Here is a 24526-nt window from a genome sequence, read left to right as displayed (position 1 = left end):
GAGAAACTCGTGACGATCACGTGACTCAGCAACTTCCTGGAGCCTGGTTGCACCTGCGCTTTCTAGTCGGGGTGAGAGCTTCCTGCTGCTGGGAGAGTGTAGGCGGGGGCTGCGTGGGGCACGACTTCCTTCCCAGGGCTTGCAAAGCAGTTTGCCGATTTGTGGTGTCAAACTGAGCTGGCTAAAAGGGTTTCAAGAGCAGGGGTCTTCACCTCTTTCAACACCAGTTTCCTCCTTTATTAAGTGTACGGGGATTGAAGAATCAAGGTGAGCACTGTCACGCGCTTTGAACTGTAACCTGCTGTGCCTTAGTTAATTATGTTGTGACCTCACAGGACTATTTTGAGGCATAAATGAACCATTATATATGAAACTGGTTTTTAAGTGTAGGAGAGAAAAATAAAATGAGAACTTTGTGTCTCATTTACAGACGTGAACACAGTATCTTATATTTGTTTTCGCGTGTCTCTGTTAGAATGCGTGGCTCGTAACAGGTACTTAAAACATGTTTCTTAAAGAATCTGGGAAATACCCATGGGGAGGGAACTCCCAAGAACCTGGGCTTTCTCTTCCTTTCCATAGTGGCAAGGTATGGGCCATAAACACAGCACAGCAAAAAGCCTGGAAGTGGCAGTTCTGAGAGCTGAATGATTTAACAAGTGTTAAGTGTCTAAGCTGTTCTTTGGCCTTCCACAATCCCCAACTGTGGCAAAACCAACTGTCCACATGGAAAACTGTAGGTGTGTTGTTTGTGTATCACAAGGAACTATGTACAGAAGTGACATAGTCATTTTGAGAGTATGTGCAAAAAAGTGGCCATATGGTATTTGTGAAGTTTATTTCTATGCACACACCCACACACACACACTGCTTTTTAGTTTTAGAATATTTTACTCTTTATACCTACCAGCCCGAGTTCCTAGATGCTGGGGACCACTGTGCCTGGTTTCAGGAATTGTAACTACCCCCCATGGCTAAGGATGAGTGAGTGACCTCCAGGATGTGAGTCACAGGAGACAAACTAGTGAACTTTTCTGCCTTGTCTCTGGTAGCGAATGCTGCCTCAGTTTCCTCTCCCTGCCCTCAAAGCATGGTTGGCAGTCAGTGAAGAGTAAGACTCCTCACAGAGAGAGGGGCAACCTAAGCCAGACACAATCTCTTGGGAGGCCATTATGAAAGGACTCAGGGAATGGGGGTGGGCTGCAACAAAGAGGGAGTGATGGACTCTCACCCCCACCCCCTGCTATTCTGACATAGCCTGCTTCGTGGCTCTAATCCACTTAAGCCTGAAAACCTGATGGGGAGGGGGTGTAGCTCCTTGCCTTGCTAGAGGGAATCCGGGGAAATCTGGCATAAGAAAGAATTCTTTTTTTTTAAAATATTTATTTATTTATCTTTAGAAGAGAAGGAGAGAAATATCAATGTATGGTTGCTTCTGGTGTATCCCCTGCTGGGAACTGGCCTGCAACCCAGGCATGCGCCCTGACAGGGAATCGAACCTCGATCTTTTGGTTCGAAGGCCCACGCTCAATCCACTGAGCTACACCAGCCAGGGAGAAAGAATTCTTAAAAATTCTGTGAAACCTGCTTTGCTAAGAGTGTTTTCATTCTTATGTTAAGGGTCCAAGCAGGAAATGAGTATGTCTCCCAAAGTTTCTGCGAACCCCCTTTCTGACAGACTCTGACTCAGACTAAACCCTCAGATTTCTTTGAAATATTATCTGTTTGATCCTTGCTGCCCTGTATTCCTGTGTATTACAACCCAATAAAAGCCCTGGAGGAAGGGGCTCCTGGCCTTTTTCCTCTGAGAAACTGGCCACCTCTCCTCCCCAAGCAGATCATGTCTTGGGAGTGTTTACTTTCATCCGTGGTGGATGGGGGGGCTTGAGGGCAAAGTTGCCCCCACACCTAGAGAGCAGGAACCCTGTCTTGTTTACCATGAACCAGACCTAACAGAGCCTGGTAGTTGCTTCATATTTGATTGGAGGAATGAATGTGGATGATTTTCCTCTTATCCCCTCCTCTCTTCAATCTAGTTGACAGGAAAGGTAGTGTCCATTTATTCTAAAGAGCTAAACGAGGGGAACAAATTGGCCACCACCAGCAATACAGATTTTCTAATTTCCATCCCAGCTTAGAGTTCTTTTCTCTATCACACGGGTATTGGAGCTGTTTCAGGATCTCAACCCATAGACAGAAAGCTCAAACGGGGAGTAGATTGGACCCACTTTCACCTGCTGAGCATATTCTGTACTACTCATTCGAATTTTTAGATAGCATGTCAGTTGTTAAAACTATGAATGTTAAAAGCAATATGAAAACAGATGTGAACAACAGAGTGGCATCTTTGTTGTTGACTTGGGTGTCCCCTATACTGTCCAGTGGGAGGGACCCAGAGTCTTCTTCTGATGTGTGAACCTGGTAAGGCCTTGTGCCCATTGGTGACGGTACAAAAGCAGAGATTGACCTACCAGAACAACTCAAACATCTCTTCACACCTGCTCTCTTACTTTCTTTCGTCCTTTGACAAATGTGTATTGAGTACACACTATTGCTGGGATTGTATTAAATGCTGAGAATATAAATATGAGCAAGGCGTGGTTCTTGCCCTTTGGGGAGTTCAACCACCACTAGAAGGGGCAGACATAAGACAGACTGACAGTAACCAGCCCTTAATTTCATGTAGTGAAGTATATCTAACAAAGCACTTTCACTTTTTGTAGACTCTTCAGAGGGTCCATGTGCAAAAGTGTCATTGTCTTTGATGAGAAGTGGAGTATCAGAGAATTTCAAGTGACTCTGGGCAAAAACATCAAAGTTCTTTGGAAATAAAACAAGTTCTTCAGTTCCTTAACTTCTAATTGGTTAGTTCAGATGTGAAGCTAGGCTGTACTTGTCGAACATACATCGTGGTTTTTCTTTTAGCTATACTTGTCTGAATCCAGGAACTTCAGGATACTGAGGAAGATAAGCAGTCAAACCACACACAAAATGATTATGTGAACAAATTCATTTAAAATTCTGCATAGTAAGAACTCAAATTTGAAGAGACTAAAGCTATAGAAGTAATTCAAATCTTTAGCTTGAAACTAGAGATCACAACTCAGAATCAAGAATTGCCTAGCAGCCCTGGCTGGTGGTGTAATTGAGCGCAGGCTGCAAACCAAAGGGTAGCTGGTTCAATTCCCAGTCAGGGCACTCACCGGGTTGTGGACCAGATACCCAGTGGGAACCACGTAAGAGGCAACCACACATTAATGTTTCTCTCCCTCTCTTCTTCCCTTCTCCTGTCTGAAAATAAATAAATTTAAAAAAATAATAGTAATTGCCTAGCAGTCCCTTCTTGTTCCCTTCAGCAAATTGGTCCCTTGTGATATACAACAGTTGTATCCATTGGAGCACTTCTTGTTCCAGCTGCAAACTTTTTTTTTAATGTTTTTTTTTTTTCTCTTTTAGCTCCCTGGAGAGAAACCATTTTCTAAAATACTGAAAAGCCTGGGTTTTTCTGCTTAGCATCTCAAAAGGATAGCAGCAGTTTCCACTTTAGGAGCAAGATCAACCTAAAATACACTCAAGGGTCTTATAGTGTAAGAGAGTCCAGGGACCCAAGGCTACAGTGAAAAAGGAGAAACAATTTGCTGGTTTTGATTGTGAAAATCTGGTCTACAAAAAGAACATAAATTTCCCATGAACCCATCAAAGCATTTAACATGCTTTTTTTTTAAAAATTTTTTTATTGATTATGCTGTTACTGTTGTTCTATTCCCTTCATTCCCCTCCACCCTACCCCCCCATCCCCACCATTACCCCCCCTTTAGTTTATGACCATGTGTCTCAAGTCCTTTAGATTCTATATTTCCCATGCTATTCTTGCCCCCCCCCATCTATTTTCTATCTACTGTCTATGCTACTTATTTTCTGTACCTTCTCCCCCCATCTCCTCCTCCCACTCCCTTGTTGCTAACCCTCCTTGAGATCTTCATTTCTATGTTTCCACTCCTGATCTAGCTGTCCTTTTAGTTTGCTTTCGTTTTAGGTGTGGTTGTTAATAACTGTGAGCTTGTTGTCCTTTCACTGTTCATGTTTCTTTAACTTCTTTTTCTTAGATAAGTCCCTTTAACATTTCATATAATAAGGGCTTGGTGATGATGAACTTGAATTTGATCTTATCTGAGAAGCACCTTATCTGTCCTTCCATTCTAAATGAAAGTTTTGCTGGATAGAGCAATCTTGGTTGTAGGTCTTTGGATTTCATGACTTGGAATACCTCTTTCCACCCCCTTCTTGCCTGTAAGGTCTCTTTTGAGAAATCTGCTGACAGTCTGATGGGGACTCCTTTGTAGGTGACTGTCCCCTTAGCTCTTGCTGCTTCTAGGATTCTCTCCTTCATTTTAATCTTGGCTAATGTAATGATGATGTGCCTTGGTGTGTTCCTTCTTGGGTCCACCTTCTTGGGGACTCTCTGTGCTTCCTGGATTTCCTGGAAGTCTATTTCCTTTGCCAGATTGGGGAAATTCTCCTTTATTATTTGTTCAAATAAGTTTTCCACTGGTGGCTGTGCCTTTCCCCCTTCTGGTACCCCTATAATTCGGATGTTGGAGCGTTTAAAGATGTCCTGGAGGTTCCTAAGACTTTCCTCATTTCTTTGAATTCGTGCTTCCTGACTCTTTTCTGTTTGGCCATTATTTGCTTTCTTCTGGTCCAGTCCATTGATATGAGTCCCAGTTTCCTTTTCATTGCTATTGGTGTCCTGTGCAATTCCATTCATTTCAATTAGTTTCGCCTTCATATATTTGTCTAATTTGTGGCTATAATCAACCAGTTCTGTGAGGATCCTGATGACCAGTGTTTTAAACTGTGCGTCTGTTTTGCTATTTCTTCATCTCTTAGATCTATGGGCTCTGGGGCTTTGAGAACTTGTGACATTTTTGGTCTGTTCTGGCCCTTTAAGTGTGAGAAGCGGCGCCTTGGACTCCCAGGTCGCTGGGTTGTGATGCTGTATGTGGGGGTGTGGTCAGAGCAGGGAAATGGCGGCGCCCTCTACTGCCGCTTGCTACGTGGACCGCCGGCCCTGGTCCAACCGCTCACTCCCTTGCCTGTCCACTCGTGCACAAATGGGCGACCACAGTCAACACGCAGCACCGCTTCCCCGCTGTCTCCTTTGAGGTCGCTCGCCTAGTGGCTCGCTCGGTCGCTCACTAGGTCCAACCCTGCGCCTGGATTCCGCGCGTCTGGATTCCACGCCTGAGTCCGTCTGACTGAGTCCTCCTGTGCAACCCCTCACCAGCCGCTGGTTTCGCCCCTTACCGGTCAGGCTGAAGAATTTGTTGTTAACAGACTTCCGAAAAGTTCAATTTTCCATGTTCTGGCTGTGTTTTCTGTTGCTAATATTCAGTTGTCTCTAAACTTGGTTGTGTGAGAAGGCACGGCCCATCCACCTATACCTCCATCTTGGCGGAAGTCTTTAACATGCTTTTAGCACTGCAATATCACCTTTGAGTTTTATTTCTCTAATGACAAAAACAATGTTAAGTAATGTGTGTTTAGTGCTTAGTGTGTCCCATGCACTGTACTAAGCATTTTACCCTTTTTAAAAATGTTTACACCAACCTTATGAAAACGTACCAGCACACCTCTATTAATGATGTGGAAACTGAGGCTCAGGAAGGCTAAACAACTTGCCTGGAGTCACATAGGTAGGAAGTGGTGGAGTTCATAGGCAAATTCATGCCTGTCAAACTCCAAAGCCCTGTGTTCTGGGTGCTCAATTTAATTTCTTCTGGAATACTGAAGCCCATAAACTTGTTATAAGTCTGAATGCTTTTCTGTGAATTTTCAAGAACCTTAAAGTCTTGTTTTCTTTCTCTTTTGGAAACACAATAATCCCTGTCTCAATGCAAGCTGGGAAATGTTCCCAATTTTTTGCTCCTCACAGCCCACCCCATATCCTAATTCACAACAAGACTTTCAAAATGTTCTACAACATTCTAGTGTTATAAAAGATACAGGGGCTGTCTGTCACACTGCTGTTGGGGAGTGCATATTGGTAAACTTTTCTGGAGGGCAATTTGGCAATGACTAAAAAATTAATTTAAGCCTGTATTTTCACTTGTAAAAATTTATCCTAAATAGGCTTTAAGGGATTGAGGTATATAAAGTTATCAATAAAAGTGTTTTCTTCAGTTTTATAATAGCAAAAAGAAACAACATGTCAAACAGCAATTTGGTAAATTATTGTACTTTTCTATGCTACAATTCCATAAATACTGCCACTGAAAATTCTCTAGAGGAAAATATGATATAGGAAAATTTTTGCAATAAAAATAAACTAAATGAAAAACAGTCACAAAATATCATCTCCATGAAAGTTGAGTGTGTGTGAATTGATTACATCACAATGCTAAAAGTGATTTAACCTAGAAAATAGAATTCTGGGTGTTTTTTAAATTTTATTCTTTTTTCCCCTACGTCTTCCAGTTTTCTTCAGTGACCACATACTTCTTTTGTAATTCTAAAAACATTGTTGTAGGAAGTAAGAAAAAAATTTATCCTGGAGCACTTTCTCTCCTGCAAAAAAAAAAAAAATTGAGTTTACCCCTAAGTTAAGTTTATAGCAAAATCACAAATACAAAATACTTTTAAAAAAAAGATTTTATTTATTATTTCTAGAGAGAGGGAAAGGGAGAGAAACATCAATGTGTGGTTGGCTCTCATGTGTCCCCTGCTGGGAATTGGCAGCCAAAACCAATAGATTTTAAATGAATGTATGAAACCACTAACATACAGAATTTGTTTCCAGACTGACTTTTTCTAATGGCAAAGTTATCCCCATCTCTGGAACCCCAGCACCCAGAACAGTGCTTGCATATGACAGAGGTTCAATAAATGTTAAAATGTGTATGCTGGCCCTGGCTGGTGTGGCTCAGTGGACTGAGCACTGGCCTGCAAACTGAAAGGTTGCTGGTTCCATTTCAAGTCAGGCACATGCCTGAGTTGTGAGTGGGTCCCTAGTTGAGGGCAGGGGAGAGGCAACTCATCAGTGTTTCTCTCGCACAAATGGATGTTTCTCTCCCTTTCTTTCTACCTCTCTTCCCCTCTTTCTGGAAATAAATAAATAAATAAAAAGGACAGATGGCCAAAGGTAGACAAAAGTAGACTCAGTTATTGAGAAACAAAGTCTTTCTCTGTAGAACCAAAATGACAACTTACATGTCCATCATTATAGCTAAACACTACCCATGCTATAGAATGCTCTACGGCTGTAAACAGCAATGAAGTGAATCTTTACAAAGACATGGGAAACACTGCATGATTTATGTTACCCCACCCAAAAACAGGCAAATTACAAAAAATCTAATTGTATAACATTTTATCACTTATAAAAAGGCAATAACTTACATGTTTCAAGAGATGTATATGACCCTGGCCAAGTTCCTCAGTTGGTTAGAGCATCGTCCCAATACACCAAAGTTGCAGATTCCATCCTGGGTCAGGGCACAAACAAGAATAAACCAATGAATGCATAAACAGGTGGAACAACAGATCAATGTTTCTCTCTTCTGTTCTAAAATCAATCAAAAAAAGGGAGCCATATGAGGTATGTCTGGGAAAAGTCCAGCCATTGTTAATATAATGAGAATGGTTTGCATGACATCAATGAAATCTGGCAGCCAGAGAGTAGACTGCAATGTACATGGGTGAACAGTGACTTTACTGTATTAGTCAGTGGGGGTGGTAAACACCCCTAGTGAGCATGTGTACTGTGTGGCCATCGCATTCAAAATGACGAGCAACCAGAGGAATGAACCTACATGAAATTTCTATGTTAAGCTTGAACGTTCTTCAGTGGAAACTATTCAGATGATTCAGAAGTCCGCAGCTATAAGGCAACTAGTAGCTTCATCACAACAATGCGCCAACTCATACATCACATATGAAGAGTTTTTTGGCATAATATTAGATCACCCAGGTGACTGAGTGACCCAGGTGTAGAGGTGATTTGGCCCTCCTACAGCCCAGCTTTGGCACCCTGCAACTTCTGGCTTTTCCCAAAACTAAAATCTCCTTTGAAAAGGAAGAGATTTCAGACCATTAGTGAGATTCAGGACAATACAATGTTAGCGATTAGCGTTAGTGAGGTCCCAAGGTGTCTATTTTGAAGGGGTCTGAGGCATCATTGTCCTATGAACAATGTTTCTTGTGTCTTGTTTAATAAATGTCTCTATTTACGTGGCTGGATACCTTCTGGACAGACCTTGGATATGTACCTTGGACAGACCTAAAGCAAAGTGTACATATGAAGTACATATATACACTAAAGCAAAGGAAAATGACTGGAAGGCTTCACACTATGCTGTTAACAGATATACATCTTCAGAGGGGAGAGTGAGGTTGCAGATGGTATCAAAGGGATTTAGCTTAATCTAGAATATCTGAATGTTTTCAAAATTATATTTGTGTGTGTTAAAATTTTAAGCAAATTTCTCTATTTCTAGCAATTTCTCTCCTACCTTAAGACTGCATTATTCTTAAAGGAAGAAAAATAGACCCCTCTCTGGTACTGCCAGTAGGTTTATCTTCTGAGCCTAGATAACCGACTACATTCTCTCCCTAAGCATTACAAGAAATGTAGGGAAAGGAAAAATTAGAAGTTCCTTAAACAAGTCCTGGGTGTCACAGCTGGGTTCTTCAACAGAGCGTCTGTGAAGGAAGGCTCAGCGTCAATTCTGGAAAAAAGGAAAAGGAGGATTCATTTCCACGTTTAAGAAAAGCGTGCTCATCTCAAATACAGCTGAAAAAAATAAATGTGTGCTCGCTAAGGGCTGTGCACATTTCGGTGAGGCTGTAAGGGTCAGAGAAGAGAGTGAGGACAGCCAAATACCTGCCCGACGTGCTTTAAAGTACAAGATTTAATAAAACATTAAATGCACATAAAGTGGTGCATATATGCTCAACCAACTACAGCCTCACAAATAAGTGTCATGTGTAGCGCTTTGCAGTTTGGAGTATCATTATAAATTGGGCTTAGGTCAAATTCTGCCACTAATACAAGTGTTATCTCCAACCCACCCTCGAAAATCTCTTGGTGGTGTTCCTTTTTTTTTTTAAACGCCCCCCCCCCCTCGGTGAAACAAAGAAAATTGGGATGGATAAAGCCTGAGGCGCAGCCATTCCCTTGATTTCAATCCAAAACCCATGGAAGTGCAATACCAATCACCGCTTGGCACGGCTAAGGAACAGATGCCGATAGAGGGTCCACTTGTTCCAGGCACCCTCACTCTTTACCTCGCTAGTAAGATATTCAGCACCTCAGCCACAAAGGCCCCGAGAGCGCACCGGGATAGGAGCCCCAGTAACGGAGCCTCATCTGCGGATCCCGATTTCCCCCCAATTAGTGCATTTGCCCCTCCGCCACAGCCAGCAGCGGAGGAGGAGCAGCAGATTCAGTTGGAGGAGGGACAGGCATAGGACGTGGCCCAATGGGAGCGCGCGCCTGAGCGATGGGGGGCGGGAATGGGTGCGCATCTCAGGGCCGGGCAGCGGAGGCTCCAATGAACGTGCGCCGCGTCCGGAGCCGGCGAGTACGCGAGACGCTGCTAAGGGGTTGGTAGGTAATGTAACAGTTTGCAAACGGAGGGGAGTTGTGAAGGGCGCGGGCTGTGGTCGTGCTGCTGGCCCCGTAGTTACTCCCGCCACTGCGTTTGTCCCGGAGCTCGTGCCACAGAAGCCGAGGCAAGAGGTAGAGGGGGTGGGGATGGCGATGGGAGCTGGCCTTCCCTCCTAGAGGGAACCAACGTGCTAGTTCTGGGCATGGGTCGGTAGTGGGAGTGAGGGCCGCACAGACACCGTGACACTCGGCTTCCCGCAGCTTGGTCCCGTGGCGCCCCCACGCCGTAGCTTGGGGGGGGCGGGACCCATTTCCGGGAGTGGGAGACGCGGTCTTTGTCAGGTGAGACTTAGGTGAATGCCGTGCACGCCGTTCACGGGTGGGGGGGGGGGGGGCCCGCCCGGCCGGGGCAAGGGCAAGGAACCTTACGTTCTTGGTATAGCATCTGTGTAGGCAGCAGGGATGGGGGGCACAACCCAAAGGGATGCTGAGTAGACAGGCCCTTCTTCCATCCCAGCCTCCCCCAGTGTCACCATCTTTCAATTCTCTTCCAGGCCCGGCCTGGTGTTCCGTGCCGGCCGGGGAGCTCTAAGTGTGGGGAGGTGGTTGAGCCCTGGGCGGGGATCCGTGGCCACGACCCGAGTATCTGACAGTAGGACCAGTGTAATGGTGCGGCAGTTACTGCCTGTGCAATAGAAAGTGTCTGGTCCCCTTCTCCTGCCCTTGCTGTTTCACCTGGGCCTTTGTGGGGGCACTTCTGGGGATAATTAGAGGCTTAGTTTTTGTAAGGAGTAGGTGAGAGGTGTAGGCTGCTCTGCCCTGGGTGAGAGTGGAGCAGGTATGAATTTTAAAGCTTCTCTGTTTTGGGATGAAGTTTTGTCTCCTTCATTCAGGACATCTAGTTAACAAGTGTTTTTCTCCTCCCCAGGGGCACAATGGCAGCCACTGTCAGGAGGCAGAGAAGGCTAGTCTGTTGGACCTTAATGGCTGTACTCTTGGCAGACCTGTTGTCACTGAGTGGTGTGTACCTCAGCAGAGGGGTGAAAGGAGAAATAAATGAATGAATGATGAATGATACATGATGGGAAGAAGCAAAGAGGCTTTTAATTGGAAGCCTCTGGACTCTTGAGTTGCTGGACTCAGGCCTTTTTCTGTCTTTTGCTATTGTACCTTTTCCATAGAAAATAGTGTGTTTTGATGAGAGGAGCCTCAGGAAGGTGGGGAAAGAGGGGCTAATTGACAGATCTATTTCCTCTTCAGATATGCTGGCAGTGATGTCTGTGGACCTGGGCAGTGAATCCATGAAGGTAGCCATTGTCAAGCCTGGAGTGCCCATGGAAATTGTCTTGAACAAGTAAGGGCAGCCACAGTGCCAGGGGTAGGGGAAAAGGGAATCTGGTCTCCAAGGTGCTATGCGTTCTTGGAAGGGCCACAACAGACTTTGGTGTTTGGGTGATTGATTGTATGTGTGGTGTTGAGGCTCCTGGGTCCATACCCTGCCATAGGCACCTGGGCCCAATGTCTCTTCCTCAGGGAATCCCGGAGGAAAACCCCAGTGGCTGTGACACTAAAAGAAAATGAAAGATTCTTTGGAGACAGTGCAGCAAGCCTGGTGAGCTACCAGCCCACCCCCTTGCCAGATGCAGTGAGTAGAGGAAAGGAAGTGACAGACCCAGAGTCTGTTCCCTTATCAATCTCTTATGTAAGAGGTAGGTGATGGTGGGCTTGGGAGCCTAATGCTCTGTTCCTTCTTTCCATCCTCTCAGGCCATCAAAAATCCAAAGGCTACCCTGCATTACTTCCAGCAGCTCCTGGGGAAGCAGGAGGATAACCCCCATGTGGCCCTTTACAGAGACCGTTTCCCAGAGCACGAGTTAGGCTTTGACTCAAAGAGGCAGACCGTGTACTTCCAAATCAGTCCGTGAGTGCTCTGCTGGAGAAGTGTCCTTCCTTTAATGCCTGGCTTTCCTTGCCTCTAACTACCTTCCTTCCCCCAGGCAACTGCAGTTCTCACCTGAGGAGTTACTGGGCATGGTTCTCAATTACTCCCGTTCTCTGGCTGAAGATTTTGCAGGTGAGCAGCCAAGGTAGAGTCAGTGGTGGCCAGGTTCCCTAGGGTCCCAACATGGGGGCAATTTTGCCTCCAAGGGAATATTTGGCTGTGTCTCGAGACATTTTTGGTTGTCCCAGCTGGGGAGCTGCTGTTGGCATTTAGTGAGTAGAGGCCAGGGGTGCTGCCAAACATCCTGTAATACACAGGACAGCCCCTAACACAGAGAATTATCTGGCCCAAAATGTCAAGAGTGCCAAGACTGGAAAACCCTCATCTAAGGTATGGAGCTGGTAAGAACCCTGTTCTGTTGTCCTCTGTAGAACAGCCCATCAAGGATGCAGTGATCACTGTGCCAGCCTTCTTCAATCAAGCTGAACGCCGAGCTGTGCTGCAGGCTGCTCGAATGGCCGGCCTCAAAGTGCTTCAGCTCATCAATGATAACACTGCTACTGCCCTCAGCTACGGTGTCTTCCATCGGAAAGATATCAACACCACTGCCCGGGTGAGCCAGGGAAGAACTTCTGACCATACTTGCAGGGTGACTTGTTTTGAGTATGGACGCCATTTGGCTCATTTTGCATCTTGTTGGCACAGATCACCTCCTCTCAGCCCATGTTGGAGCCATTGGGCTTTCAGTTGAGAGTTGGTGCAGCCCCTTGGAAGCAGCAGGCAGTCTGGAGTTGAATTCCTGTGACAATTAATTTGATGTCTCTGCAGCACATAATGTTTTATGACATGGGCTCAGGCAGTACTGTGTGCACCATTGTGACCTACCAGACAGTGAAGACTAAGGAAACGGGAATGCAGCCACAGTTGCAAATCCAAGGAGTGGGGTAAGTGGGAGTTTGGAGGAAGGCTTGCTGAGAGAGACTCTTAAATGGGGATGTCTTTTTGGAGGGGCAACTGCCTCACTTTCCTACTCCCTGCAGGAATGCTGCCCTGGTTAAAGCACCATCAGTTATTGTAGTGTACTTCTATCAAAAAGCAAGGGGAAGATGTGGGGAGAAGACAGCTTGGGAAGGTTGAAAGGCAGGGAACTTACTGAACTTCTAAGAAAATTCACAAGACTACAGACCATATGTAGGATGTCAGATTCAGCCTTTTAATTCACTATCTCATTAATTTCAATTTACTTAAATAACTTATCACCAGTATTGTCTTAGTTCTTGAACCCATCCTTGTCCATCCAGTTCTATTGCTACCACCCTAGTTCAAGTTACCATCACCTCTTACCTGTAGAATTTCAAAAATCTCTTGCTTCCAGTGTGCTCTCCCTCGAGTTCTTTCTCCACACTGTAGCCAGAGGATTCTTTTCAAAATGGCAACTTGATCATAACCAGTTTCTTTCAAAACTTTTCAGCACTCTCCCTCCGGGGAGCATTCCCATACCCTTCTTGCTTCTCAGGTGTGTATCTCCTAAACCATAAGGGTCCCCGTGAAAATTGCAACCAGGGGAACAATGGGCAGTGGTTTGTCCCAGGCTAACCTCCAGAACCTTTCTCCAAGGCCTCTTTTCTCTGACTTTTCAGTGAGCCAAAGCAGCCCTGCCTACACTCTCTCCTGTTGCTTCTGTTCTAAACCCTTCTTTGTTTCACTATTGCCAGTTTTAATAAACATACTCTCAAAATAACAAATAAATAAATAAATAAATACCCTTTGTTGGCCTATAAGGCTGTGCCTCTGTGATTGTCTCTAATCCTGAGACTCTTGCTCTTTGAACTTCAGCCATACTTGCCCTCATTTGGAATATACCATGCTTTCTTTCACTTCAGGAGCTTTATACATATTGTTTTCTCTGCCTAGAATGTTTTTTCCTCTTTACCTGGTTAACTCCAACTTATCCTTCAGGTTTCAGCTTAAGTACCTCTTCTTAGCAGAACTTTCCCTGACATCTGTAAATAGCTGAAACTTCTCAAGTGTAGGTTCTAACAGCATTGTCTGCCCCTCCTTTATAACACATGGGGCAGTTAAAACTTTATATAATTATTTGATTGCTAGATTGTAGACTCCTTGACAACAGGAACCTTGTTTTTTTTCATCTCAAAATTGTGTCTCCCGGGACAATACAGTTGATACCCAGTAATTACAGTTGAATGGGTAGGTGAATGAATTGTCATTGTGAGATGTCACCATGTGGGATGAGAGTCAGGTTCCTGTGTAGGTGAAGGGGCCCCATGTGTTCCTTACATTTGTCCCTGTTACCTTTCCTGAACAGGTTTGACCGTACCCTGGGGGGCCTGGAGATGGAGCTCCGCCTACGTGACCACCTCGCCAGGCTTTTCAATGAGCAGCACAAAGGCCAGAGAGGGAAGGACGTGAGGGAGAACCCCCGTGCCATGGCCAAGCTGCTACGTGAGGCTAATCGACTCAAAACTATCCTGAGTGCCAATGCTGACCACATGGCACAGGTGCCCACATGTCACTGGTTGAGGGCAATTTTCCTCAGCCAAAGAGTGGAGGACCCTACTATCCTGAACTAGGCTACTTGGGCCTGGTGTGGCCCATCCCTTTTTCCTGTGCCTCCTGCCATCCTTCTGAAGTCCTGTTCTCTTGGTTTCTGGCCTGTCCTTTCAGGGAGCAGGACTTGGGTGAGAACTCTGACACTCCTTATCCTCCTCCAGATTGAGGGCCTCGTGGATGATGTGGACTTCAAGGCAAAAGTGACTCGAAAGGAGTTCGAAGAGTTGTGTGCAGACTTATTTGAGCGGGTGCCTGGGCCTGTGCAGCAGGCCCTCCAGAGTGCCAAAATGAATTTGGTGAGTGGGAGTCAGAGGTGGGCCCGGGGCAGGAGACAGGTGGTATAGAAAGTGATTACATGGCAGGAGGAAGGAGCAGGAATGTTAAAGGAAGAGTCAGTGCTGAGGAGGAGGGGCAGTTACATGCTGTTGCATTTCACATTCTTTCCTCCTCTGCAGGATGAGATTGAGCAGGTGATCCTGGTGGGTGGGGCCACTCGGGTCCCCAAAGTTCAGGAGGTGCTGCTGAAGGCTGTGGGCAAGTGAGTATGGGGGCTAGGACTCCAGGGCTGAGCAGCTAGAAGGCTGAGGGGAGGGAGGCCAGGCTGGGAGCTGCAGAGTAGTCAGTGCTAAAGCTTAGAACTTTTAACAGGGAGGAGCTGGGGAAGAACATCAATGCAGACGAAGCAGCTGCTATGGGGGCTGTATACCAGGCAGCCGCACTCAGCAAAGCCTTCAAGGTGAAGCCCTTTGTAGTCCGAGATGCAGTGATCTACCCCATCCTGGTGAGTTAGCCTGTTTGATCAGGTGGTAAGTTCCCTTTACCTCTCCAACTGTGATCTCCCCTTTTGTCTGCCCTTTAAGTTGATGTTACTTACCCACCCTTACCCCAGAACCTGTTCTGGTTCTCCAGTGTGCCTCCTTTGCCTTGCTGTGTAGGTTGAGTTCACAAGGGAGGTGGAGGAGGAGCCTGGGGTTCACAACCTGAAGCACAATAAGCGTGTTCTCTTCTCCCGGATGGGGCCCTACCCTCAGCGAAAAGTTATTACCTTTAACCGCTACAGCCATGATTTTAATTTCCACATCAACTATGGTGACCTTGGCTTCCTGGGGCCTGAGGAGCTTCGGTGAGGGGATGGGGGATGGAGCGCCAGGGAGGGAGGAATTGGGGCCTACAGGGCTAACCCAGGAGAAGCAATGGGTGGGGTTGGGGTTGGGGTAAGCATCTTCTCTAGAGGATGCTGCCCTCCTCCTGAGGAAGGGCCTCAACACCTCATGCCAGAAAACTGTGTAGTCAAGAGCTAGGGGCATACCGAGTGGGTTCCTCTGAACTCCTCTTTTCTCTCAACCAGGATATTTGGCTCCCAGAATCTGACCACAGTGAAGCTAAAAGGTGTGGGTGACAGCTTCAAGAAGTATGCTGACTACGAGTCCAAGGGCATCAAGGCTCATTTCAACTTGGACGAGAGTGGTCTGCTCAGCTTAGACAGGGTGAGCGCAGAGAAAGACCCTGTGTACAGGGCAAGGGCCCCAGCCCCACCACCCTTTTCCAGAACATGGGAAATGAAGAGGGTTTTGAGGTTGGATAAATCTTGGCTCTAAACAAAGTTAACCAGGGATTGGGTGTGGCCCTTCTTGTAGCCTGTAAATGCTTAAGAACATTGTAAATTTCAGGATCTACACAATGGCTGAGGAACCCAATTTTGAAGAACAATTCTGAGGATTAGTATCTTTTAGAGTACAGTCTTAGAAATGGTGACCCATTCTATTTTGAGTAGAGACGTACAGAGCTCTGGGGTAAAAAAGGAACAGTGATCTTATCCTCAGAGGGCTCATAATTTAAGGAGAGAGGGTGACTTGATCGAAGAGCTTTTAGAAGAAGGCAAGTGAGAGAATAAAGCCAGCACAGCTGGGAGTCATGTGGATGTGCATAAGCAGACCCCACCGTGGCTGGAGGTTTGTGGTGAAAAGGTGGTTTACATGTGCATTTCTTCACCTTGAATCTCTTGTTTTCAGGTAGAGTCTGTGTTTGAGACACTGGTGGAGGATAGCCAAGAGGAAGAATCAACTCTGACCAGTAAGATGCGCGTGCATGTGTGTGTATGTATGTATGTACGAGAGAATATATTTGGGTGCACATTGAGGAAGTGAGCAGGCTTTGCCTTTGAGTTAGGAGGTAGTCACCCCCACCCCCCTCTGCCCCCCCCGGGGGCCTGTTTGAATCTTTGGGCTTTCTTACCCTTAGAACTTGGCAACACCATTTCTAGCCTGTTTGGAGGAGGCACCACACCAGACACCAAAGAGAATGGTACCAACACCATTCAGGTAAGCCCAGAATGGAGCCAGGAGAGCCTAGAAGATGGTATGTGGGGGCAGAGAGTTGGGGTGGGTATCCCAGCTGCCTATGAATTAGTAGATCTCCCTCTCAGTCCACAACAAGTAACCTTACCTTCCTCTGCACTCTGAGCTGTTCCTGTGCTCGAGGTCCAAGGCCCATTCCCCTTATCTCCAGATCCTTCTTTCCTGTCTAACTAGACTGCTGCAGTCCAAACAACCCACTGCCCATTTCTGTACAGTTGCCTTCTGTCTATCTGCAAGCTGTTAGCCCCTTCAAAGCAAAGCCGCTGGACCTGGCCTTGCTAAGCTGGTCTTACTACATAGGTCCTCACCATCCCTTGTGGTGTGTCTGTGATTGTGTCTAAGGAGGAAGAGGAAAGCCTTACTGAGGGGAGCAAGGATGAGCCTGGAGAGCAAGTGGAACTCAAGGAAGAAGCTGAGACCCCAGTAGAGGACACCTCTCATCCTCCACCCTTTAAGCCTAAGGAAGATGTAGTTGCTGAGGGAGAAAAGGCCATAAACAAAGAAAATGAGGAAAAGTCTGAAGCCCAGGTAAGCTATAGGCAAAATAAGGCCAAACTGGACACAGACTAAAGAAACAGATGCCTGCCTTATTTCTCATCCCCTCAAGCCCTGCCTGTGGATAATAGAAGCACCTAAACTTTTCCTGACATCCTCATGTCTCCCCACAGGACTCAAGTGATGATAAGAAAGAGCCAGGGTCTGAGAGTGTCACTGCAGCCTCAGAGGAAGAAAAGAAGCAGAAGCCTTCCCGGAAGCAGAAAATGGTAGAGGAGATTGTGGTGGAGCTAGAAGTTCTGGACCTACCTGACTTGTCCGAGGATGAGCTAGCCCATTCAGTACAGAAGTGAGTAGACTGTGAGTGGGTATTTGTGGGTATAGGTGTATATATGTGGAGGGTGGTGGACAGGATGCACAATGGTGCCTCTGGCTATGACTCCCTCTCCTTCATGTCTGTCTCTCCTTTTGTCCCACAGACTTCAGGACTTGACAGTCCGAGACCTAGAGAAGCAGGAGCGGGAGAGAGCTGCCAATAGCTTAGAAGCTTTCATCTTTGAGACCCAGGTTGGTAGAGTGGGAGGCACACTTGCCCTGGGACCTGTCTGGCTCTGTGAGCCTTGCCCACAGGGGCTCGCTGCTTGCTTTTACTTGTGTGTACCTCCCTAGGACAAGTTATACCAGCCCGAGTACCAGGAAGTGTCCACTGAGGAACAACGTGAAGAGATCTCTGGGAGACTCAATGCTGCCTCCACTTGGCTGGAGGATGAAGGCTTTGGAGCCACCACAGTGGTAGGGGTGTCCCAGCATATGGTGGGTGGGATGGGAGCTCTCTTTTTTTAGGATCAGAGAAGGTGAGAAGAGCTGGGTTGTGAGGCCCTGAAGAGGATTGCAGGGCTGGCTCCAGGGCTATCCTGTTATCCTTTGAATTCCTCTACCTATTCCCATACCATATCCATCAGATGTTGAAAGAGAAGCTGGCTGAGCTGAGGAAGCTGTGCCAAGGGTTGTTTTTTCGGGTGGAAGAGCGTAAGAAGTGGCCTGAGCGGTTGTCTGCCCTTGATAATCTCCTCAACCATTCCAGCATGTTTCTCAAGTGAGAAGCCCCTTACCCTTTCTTTCTTTCTTACTCAGTCTTGCCAAGCCTGCCAACACTCATTCCCATCAGCTTCCCATTCCCCATACCCACATCCCAGACCCCACTTCCTCCTGAGCTGATTGTCTCCCCTCTGGCTTCCAGGAGTGCCCGGCTTATCCCAGAGATGGACCAGATCTTCACTGAGGTGGAGATGACAACATTAGAGAAAGTCATCAATGAGACCTTGGTAATCCCTATATTAACTTAACTGGATACTTACCCAGAAAAGTGCCTAGGTAGCATGGGAGACTCGACATGCCTCTGCCTTGTGGTTTAGCATTTAATTGGGACAGCAAAAGATGTTTGTGTTTGAGGCCGTGTCTGATTAGTCCCAAACAAGGGTCAGAGCCGTGAGTGGTCAGACTGGAGGAGCAACATCCCTGTGAGGTTAGAGAAAGATGCCTCGAGGAGGTGGGACATGAGCTGGACTCAGAAAGTGGCCCAGAGTTTGGATAGGTGAGGATGATATGTCATGTGAAGTGGAAACTTTCAGATGTGAGGGGGCATTTTGAACCAGAGCTCAGAAGTGGAGAGACAAGAAGGGATGATCAAGAGATTCAGCTATATTTAGTCCAAACTAATAGAATGTATATCAGAAACGTAGCTTGAGACTACCTTGTAGAAAGCCTTGAATACAATTCTGAGGAGTTTGCTTACCCCTGTGGGGCTGATGACCAGATGTTGCAAGGTGATTTGAAGTCCGTGGGAAGAGCTGGAGACCAGTTGGGGGTGAGTTTCATCTGGGACAGAGATGTCTGCTCTCTTCACTGTTAGCTCTGAGCCTGTGCTGCCCTCACCCACAGGCCTGGAAGAATGCAACAATGGCCGAGCAGGCCAAGCTTCCCACCACAGAGAAGCCAGTGTTGCTCTCAAAAGACATCGAGGCCAAGATGATGACTCTGGACCGTGAAGTGCAGTATTTGCTAAATAAGGCCAAATTTACCAAGCCCCGCCCCAGGCCCAAGGACAAGAATGAAACCCGGGCAGAACCTCCACTCAATGTCAGTGCCAGTGACCAGGGGGAGAAGGTCATCCATCCACCAGGTGAGGGCAGGGTGCCTGGCTCCCGGTGCTACTGGGCAGGAAGTATATCTCCTTTCCCTTCTGGGACTACATTTTACTCCTGGTTTCCCTCCAGGCCAGACTGAAGATGCAAAGCCCATTTCAGAACCTGAGAAAGAGACTCGTGAGTTGGGGAAACTGAAAATATGGACATTGTTTAGCCTAGGGAAGGGGTGTGAAACTCATTTTCACCGGGGGTCACGTCAGCCTCACAGTTGCCTTCAAAGGGCCGATTGTAATTTTAAGACTATGTAAATGTAAGTACTCCTTAACAGTTAAGCAAGAGCTCGGTGCTGCTGCCAGGTAGAAACAAGGTGCCCACAGGCCTTGTGTTTGCCACCTGTGGCCTAGGGGTTGGCCAACTGTCAGGCATAGCCTGTTTCTGGACAGCCCATGAGCTATGAATGATCTTTATGTTTTGGAGGTATTTAAAAGAAAAAAAGAACATTCAGAGACTGAATGTGACCCACAAATCCTAAAATGTTTACTTACTCTGACTACAGAAAAAGTGTGCCAACCCTTCCATCAGTCCCCTCTTCCCTTCTGCAGACACTAAACTATTCCTTCCCAAAAGCAGGATCTGGACCAGCAGATGCTGAACCTCTGGAGTTAGAAGGTCCTGGAACAGGTGAGGGTGGAGCTAGGGGTGTGATGTGAAGCCTAGTAGGGTATGGGGGAACTGTCTGCACACAACTGGGGCCAGGTACCACCATTTTACATGCTATTGTTCCTTTGTCTCCCCAACTCTCAACAGAATCTGAACAGAAGGAGCAGCCAACAGGACAGAAGCAAACTTTGAAGAATGATGAACTATAGCCCCTGCCTTTCAGTTCCCCATTTCTTCCTGCTTTCTTCTACCACCTCTATTTATTAAACAATCAAGGGTTGGCAGGAGGGGTTATTCCTGCCCTCAGAGTCTTAAGTTCTTTTTCTCTCACCTGTGATTGGATGTGTGGATAAGGGGAAGGAAGGGACAGCTTACCAGTTTCTTCCATAGTAGTTCTGTGGTTAAAACTGGAATTGTTCTGTTCCCAATTCTATCCCCTGGTTCTGTACCTACCCAGGCCATAAATTGGGAAAAGTCACTACTAGGTCTTAATCTTTGTGGGTATGAGAGGATGTCCGTCACTGATTGGTGGACCTGGTAATGGGAAGGATGTCCTCCGTTTTTAGTCTCCAGTTTTTTCTGGCCATCCCTTCCTTCCTTTCCTCTTCCACGTGAAATCAGTGTCTCATATGAGACAGTGTCTACAGAGCCTTGGTTACCAGGTTTGATTTCTGAGTCCCTGTTTGTGTTCTTTTTACCTCCAAGCTCTTTCCTTAAACCTCCATCTTCATTGACTCCTCTTCCTTTGGGTTTCCTTGGCTTGCTATTGCAAGTTAGTAAGCCTCTTGCCCAAAGCAATTCTATCCGGACTGGCTGAAGTAAATCTAAGTTGATTCACACCCATCCACACAATGTCTAGGGGCCAGAGTAGACAGAAAATGAAGAGAATCCAGCCACCTGTCCAGGAGTGAGCTATGTGAAATTCTACCTGTGGACTCTTGGCCCAGGAGTGTCATGTGGGGTAGCTGGCATGGTCTGCCAGCATCCTGCAAGCACTATCAAAATCTGCCCCTTTGCATTAGACTAGTGCTCCATGTCCCTGTGACCACCTGCTTTCTCTCTTGCTGCTCTGCCCTCCCAGACATCCCTTTCCTTAACCCCTGACCTTGGGCTGGCCAATGTGTGCTTTATACTTTGAGACTGTAACCCATGATACTAGGAGAACAAGAGAACATGGTGTAAATGTAAAAATGCCACTTGACTTTGAGGCAGGCCCTGTGGGTAAAGGAAGAGGCTGGCTTACTTTTGTGCATTGCTTTGCTAGGATGGGGGCCCTGCACCCACTATGCTGATGTTGGGGAGGCTCTAGTTCAATATTCTGCCTGTAGCAGGAACCACAGCTGCCACCCCAGTTCCTAGTGCAGGGGGAAGCCCATTTGTGTCTGTTTTTCTTTCTTTTTTTTACCACATTGGCAGAAATGAGAACTAAGGGTCCCCATCCTGTCCTGTATGTTATGAGTTCTTTTGATAACAGTTGAGACTGGTTGGGCAGATTTGAGTCAAATTGTACTTTCCTCCATTGTTAACTGAGAAACTTTCAATAAAATATTATTTTCTATTTTTTTGTGCTGTGGTTTTTAAAATTTTATTTCCTGAGTATAAATAATAGATATGAATTCTAAGCTATTTTTTCTTTTTTTATTTTAAATATTTTTTATTGATTATGCCATTACAGTTGTTCTATTCCTCCCTCCTTTCCCCTCCACCCTGCACACCCCTCCACCACCATTCCTCCCCTTTAGTTCATGAACATGTGTCTCAAGTTCTTTAGATTCTGTATTTCCCCTATTCTTACCCTCCCCCTATCTATTTTCTATCTACTGTCTGTGCTACTTATTTTTTGTACCTTCTCCCCCCTTCTCCTTCTCCCACTCCCCTGTTGCTAATCCTCCACGTAATCTTCATTTCTATGGTTCATTTCTGATCTAGCTGTCCTCCTAATTTGCTTTTGTTTTAGGTGTGGTTGTTGGTAACTGTGAGTTTGCTGTCCTTTCACTGTTCATCTTTTTTTATCTTCTTTTTCTTAGGTAAGTCCCTTTAACATTTCATATAATAAGGGCTTGGTGATGATGAACTTGAATTTGGTCTTATCTGAGAAGCACTTTATCTGTCCTTCCATTCTAAATGAAAACTTTGCTGGATAGAGCAATTTTGGTTGTAGGTCTTTGGTTTTCATGACTTGGAATACTCCTTTCCAGCCCCTTCTTGCCTACATGTAAGGTCTCTTTTGAGAAATCAGCTGACAGTCTGATGGGAACTCCTTTGTAGGTGACTGTCCCCTTAGCGCTTGCTGCTCCTAGGATTCTCTCCTTCATTTTAATCTTGGCTAATGTAAGGATGATGTGCCTTGGTGTGTTTCTTCTTGGGTCCAACTTCTTTGGGACTCTCTGAGCTTCCTGGATTTCCCGGAAGTCTATTTCCTTTGCCAGAACGGGGAAGTTCTCTCTTATTATTTGTTCAAATAGGGTTTCCACTCGTGGCTGTTCCTCTTCCCCTTCTGGTACCCCTATAATTTGGATGTTGGAGCGTTTAAAGATGTCCTGGAGGTTCCTAAGCCTCTCCTCATTTTTTTGAATTCTTGTTTCTTCATCCTTTTCTGTTTGGTCATTTTTGCTCCTTCTGGTCTACTCCCTTGATTTGAGTCCCAGTTTCCTTTCCATTACTATTGGTTTCCTGTGCATTGCCATTCATTTCAATTAGTTTAGCTTTCATATGTTCCTCTAATTTGTGACTATAATCAACCAGTTCTGTGAGCATCCTGATCACCAGTGTTTTGAACTGTGCATTTGAAAGTTTGGCTATTCATCACTTAGATTTATCAGCTCTGGGGCTCTGAGTTGTTTTTGAGCCATTTTTGGTCTGTTTGTGCCCGTTAAGTATGAGGAGCAGAGCTTTAGTTGTTTACCAGGGCAGGGCCACTCAGGTCGCTGGTTTGTGACACTGTATGTGGGGGCGGGGTCAGAAAGGGAGCAATGGCGGTCCTCTCCGCTCTCCCAGTCCATCCCACCACTCACCCCCACCTATTATCTGAGTGGAAATGTGGGAGCCCACCACCCTGCACTGTGCGGTCTCAGTGCTCGCCTCTTCACTGTTTTATCTGCACACAGATGCTCCACCGACCGCAGCCAGCCAGCCGTGCCTCTTCCCTGTGTCCGCCCATAGCTAGCCCTCACCTGGGATCTGCGCCCTCGGCTGCTTGCACACCACCCCGTCGGGGATCTTTTTTGCCAACCTGCTCTGCTGCTGGCTTCGCTCCTCTTACCGGTTTAGCTGAGCATTTCGTTGTCTTTGGACTCCGTATTGTCAATTTTCTGTGTGGTTTGGTTGTGTTTATTATTGTTAAAACTTTATTTTTAGATTTGGTTGTGCGTGGACGCAAGGTGTTTCCACCTACGCCTCCATCTTGGCGGAAGTCCTCTAAGCTATTTTTTTCTGTTGTCAAATGGGATTTAATTCTCCCAGGCCATTAAAAAAAATTTTTTTAATGTATTTTTAGAGCCAGGAAGAGAGGGAGAGAAACAACTTGGACACCCCCAACTGGTGACCTGGCCTGTAACCCAGGCATGTACTCTGACTGGGAATCAAACTGGCAACCTTTTGGTTCATAGGACAGCACTCACTCCACTGAGCCACATCAGCTAGAACAGGATCTTTCTTGTACAAAATTTGGAAGATAGAAGTTTGAGTAATAAACTTAAATTACCTATAATACAACCACTAAAACATTAACATTTTGGGCATCTTTAAGATCATAATATGTAAGTTTTTTAATCTTAGACAAAATTGTTTTATTTTTTTTCTTGACATTACTTGGACCCCTATGTTATTTTTAGGTAACTTCCATTTTTAAGATAACCCATTTTACAAATAAAAAATAATTCCTAGAGGTTCAGTAATTTATCCGAGGAATTAGAGGTGTTAAGTGCCTCAGCTAGGTTTGAACTTAATTCTGAGCCATTAGCTGATACTACTCTGACACAATAATGTGTTACTAGAGGTTCACCATTCATAGCACAATTAATTTGGACTGTCTATTGTGATGGAGCCATATTTTACCAAAGGAAGATCACTCTTGTTATTAATCATATGCTTATTGAAGCAGCTGAATCATGACTATGAAGGTTATCATTTTCTCTAAAGGTTGAACAGTTCGGCCTTGGCCAGGTAGCTCAGTTGGTTAGAGCCTCTTCCCATCACACCAAGGTTTAGGGTTCAATCCCCAGTCAGGGCACATAGAAGACTCAACTAATGAATGTATAAGTAAGCAGAACAACAAATCAGTGTTTCCCCTTCCTATCTAAAATCAGTAAGTCTTTAAGAAAATGTTGAACAGGTCAGACAACTTGAACCTGGCATTTTTTAATAGACTTTTTTAGAGCAGTTTTAGGTTCATAGCTAAATTGAGCAGAAAGAACAGTTCACATATAAAGAGGTTGCCAAGTAAGTTTATAGTTGTGAATAATTTGTTCTTCTATTATTTACACATTGTATTTGTTTTATTTGGCTTACTGTTTTTATTTTTTATCCTTATGACTTATATTTTAGGTAATGATGGCTGGTAATTTAACCTACTTTTGCCCACCCCGGTACCACCTCTGCCTCCCCCCAACATACAGCCTCCCCTGCTATCAACATCCCACACTGGAGTGGGGCATTAGTTAACAATTGAACCTACATGTCATTATCACCCAAAGTCCATAGTTTACTTAGAGTTCACTCTTGGTATGTACAATCTTAGGGTTTGGAC

At 45.8% G+C, this 24526-nt stretch overlaps 1 protein-coding gene and 1 long non-coding RNA gene across 5 annotated transcripts; one reads left to right on the top strand and one right to left on the bottom strand.

The window, feature by feature from the left end:
• Positions 1 to 122: 122 nt before the first annotated feature.
• Positions 123 to 21337, top strand: HYOU1 (hypoxia up-regulated 1). Of its 4 annotated transcripts, none has more exons than XM_037147186.2 (26): positions 123 to 267; positions 10536 to 10627; positions 10868 to 10961; positions 11141 to 11219; positions 11374 to 11528; positions 11605 to 11681; positions 11981 to 12162; positions 12378 to 12493; positions 13876 to 14068; positions 14282 to 14416; positions 14576 to 14658; positions 14769 to 14901; positions 15056 to 15243; positions 15469 to 15607; positions 16133 to 16193; positions 16362 to 16441; positions 16820 to 17005; positions 17146 to 17321; positions 17452 to 17539; positions 17642 to 17764; positions 17935 to 18068; positions 18213 to 18297; positions 18914 to 19154; positions 19249 to 19296; positions 19750 to 19800; positions 19927 to 21337. In XM_037147186.2, the coding sequence occupies exons 2-26, from the start codon at positions 10543 to 10545 to the stop codon at positions 19986 to 19988; spliced, it is 2994 nt and encodes a 997-aa protein (XP_037003081.2). In that variant the 5' UTR covers positions 123 to 267; positions 10536 to 10542; the 3' UTR covers positions 19989 to 21337. The 4 variants fall into 4 exon arrangements, with proteins under 4 accessions (XP_037003081.2, XP_037003077.2, XP_037003080.2 ...); XM_037147182.2 differs by lacking the exon at positions 123 to 267 and adding an exon at positions 9518 to 9607; XM_037147185.2 differs by lacking the exon at positions 123 to 267 and adding an exon at positions 9618 to 9732.
• Positions 4297 to 9447, bottom strand: LOC119050750 (uncharacterized). Its single transcript, XR_005082809.2, has 4 exons — positions 9286 to 9447; positions 8511 to 8726; positions 7399 to 7484; positions 4297 to 6567 (listed from the first exon to the last, which is right to left on the bottom strand). It is a non-coding gene; the product is annotated as an uncharacterized LOC119050750 (long non-coding RNA).
• Positions 21338 to 24526: the final 3189 nt, after the last annotated feature.

This window comes from Artibeus jamaicensis, unplaced genomic scaffold (genome assembly GCF_021234435.1).
Source record: "Artibeus jamaicensis isolate MK-2021 breed Jamaican fruit bat unplaced genomic scaffold, CSHL_Jam_final contig_196, whole genome shotgun sequence".
Lineage (NCBI taxonomy): Eukaryota > Metazoa > Chordata > Mammalia > Chiroptera > Phyllostomidae > Artibeus > Artibeus jamaicensis.
Note: the sequence above shows the minus strand (reverse complement) of the source record. Positions and strands in the feature narration are given on the sequence as shown.

Excerpts from the sequence above, each read along its gene's own strand:
- HYOU1 (XM_037147182.2), top strand. The coding sequence starts at position 9,552 with ATGAACGTGCGCCGCGTCCGGAGCCGGCGAGTACGCGAGACGCTGCTA. Across the intron at positions 12,163-12,377 it reads ATATCAACACCACTGCCCGG|CACATAATGTTTTATGACAT; the intron begins GTGAGCCAGGGA and ends ATGTCTCTGCAG. Across the intron at positions 15,608-16,132 it reads GTCTGCTCAGCTTAGACAGG|GTAGAGTCTGTGTTTGAGAC; the intron begins GTGAGCGCAGAG and ends TCTTGTTTTCAG.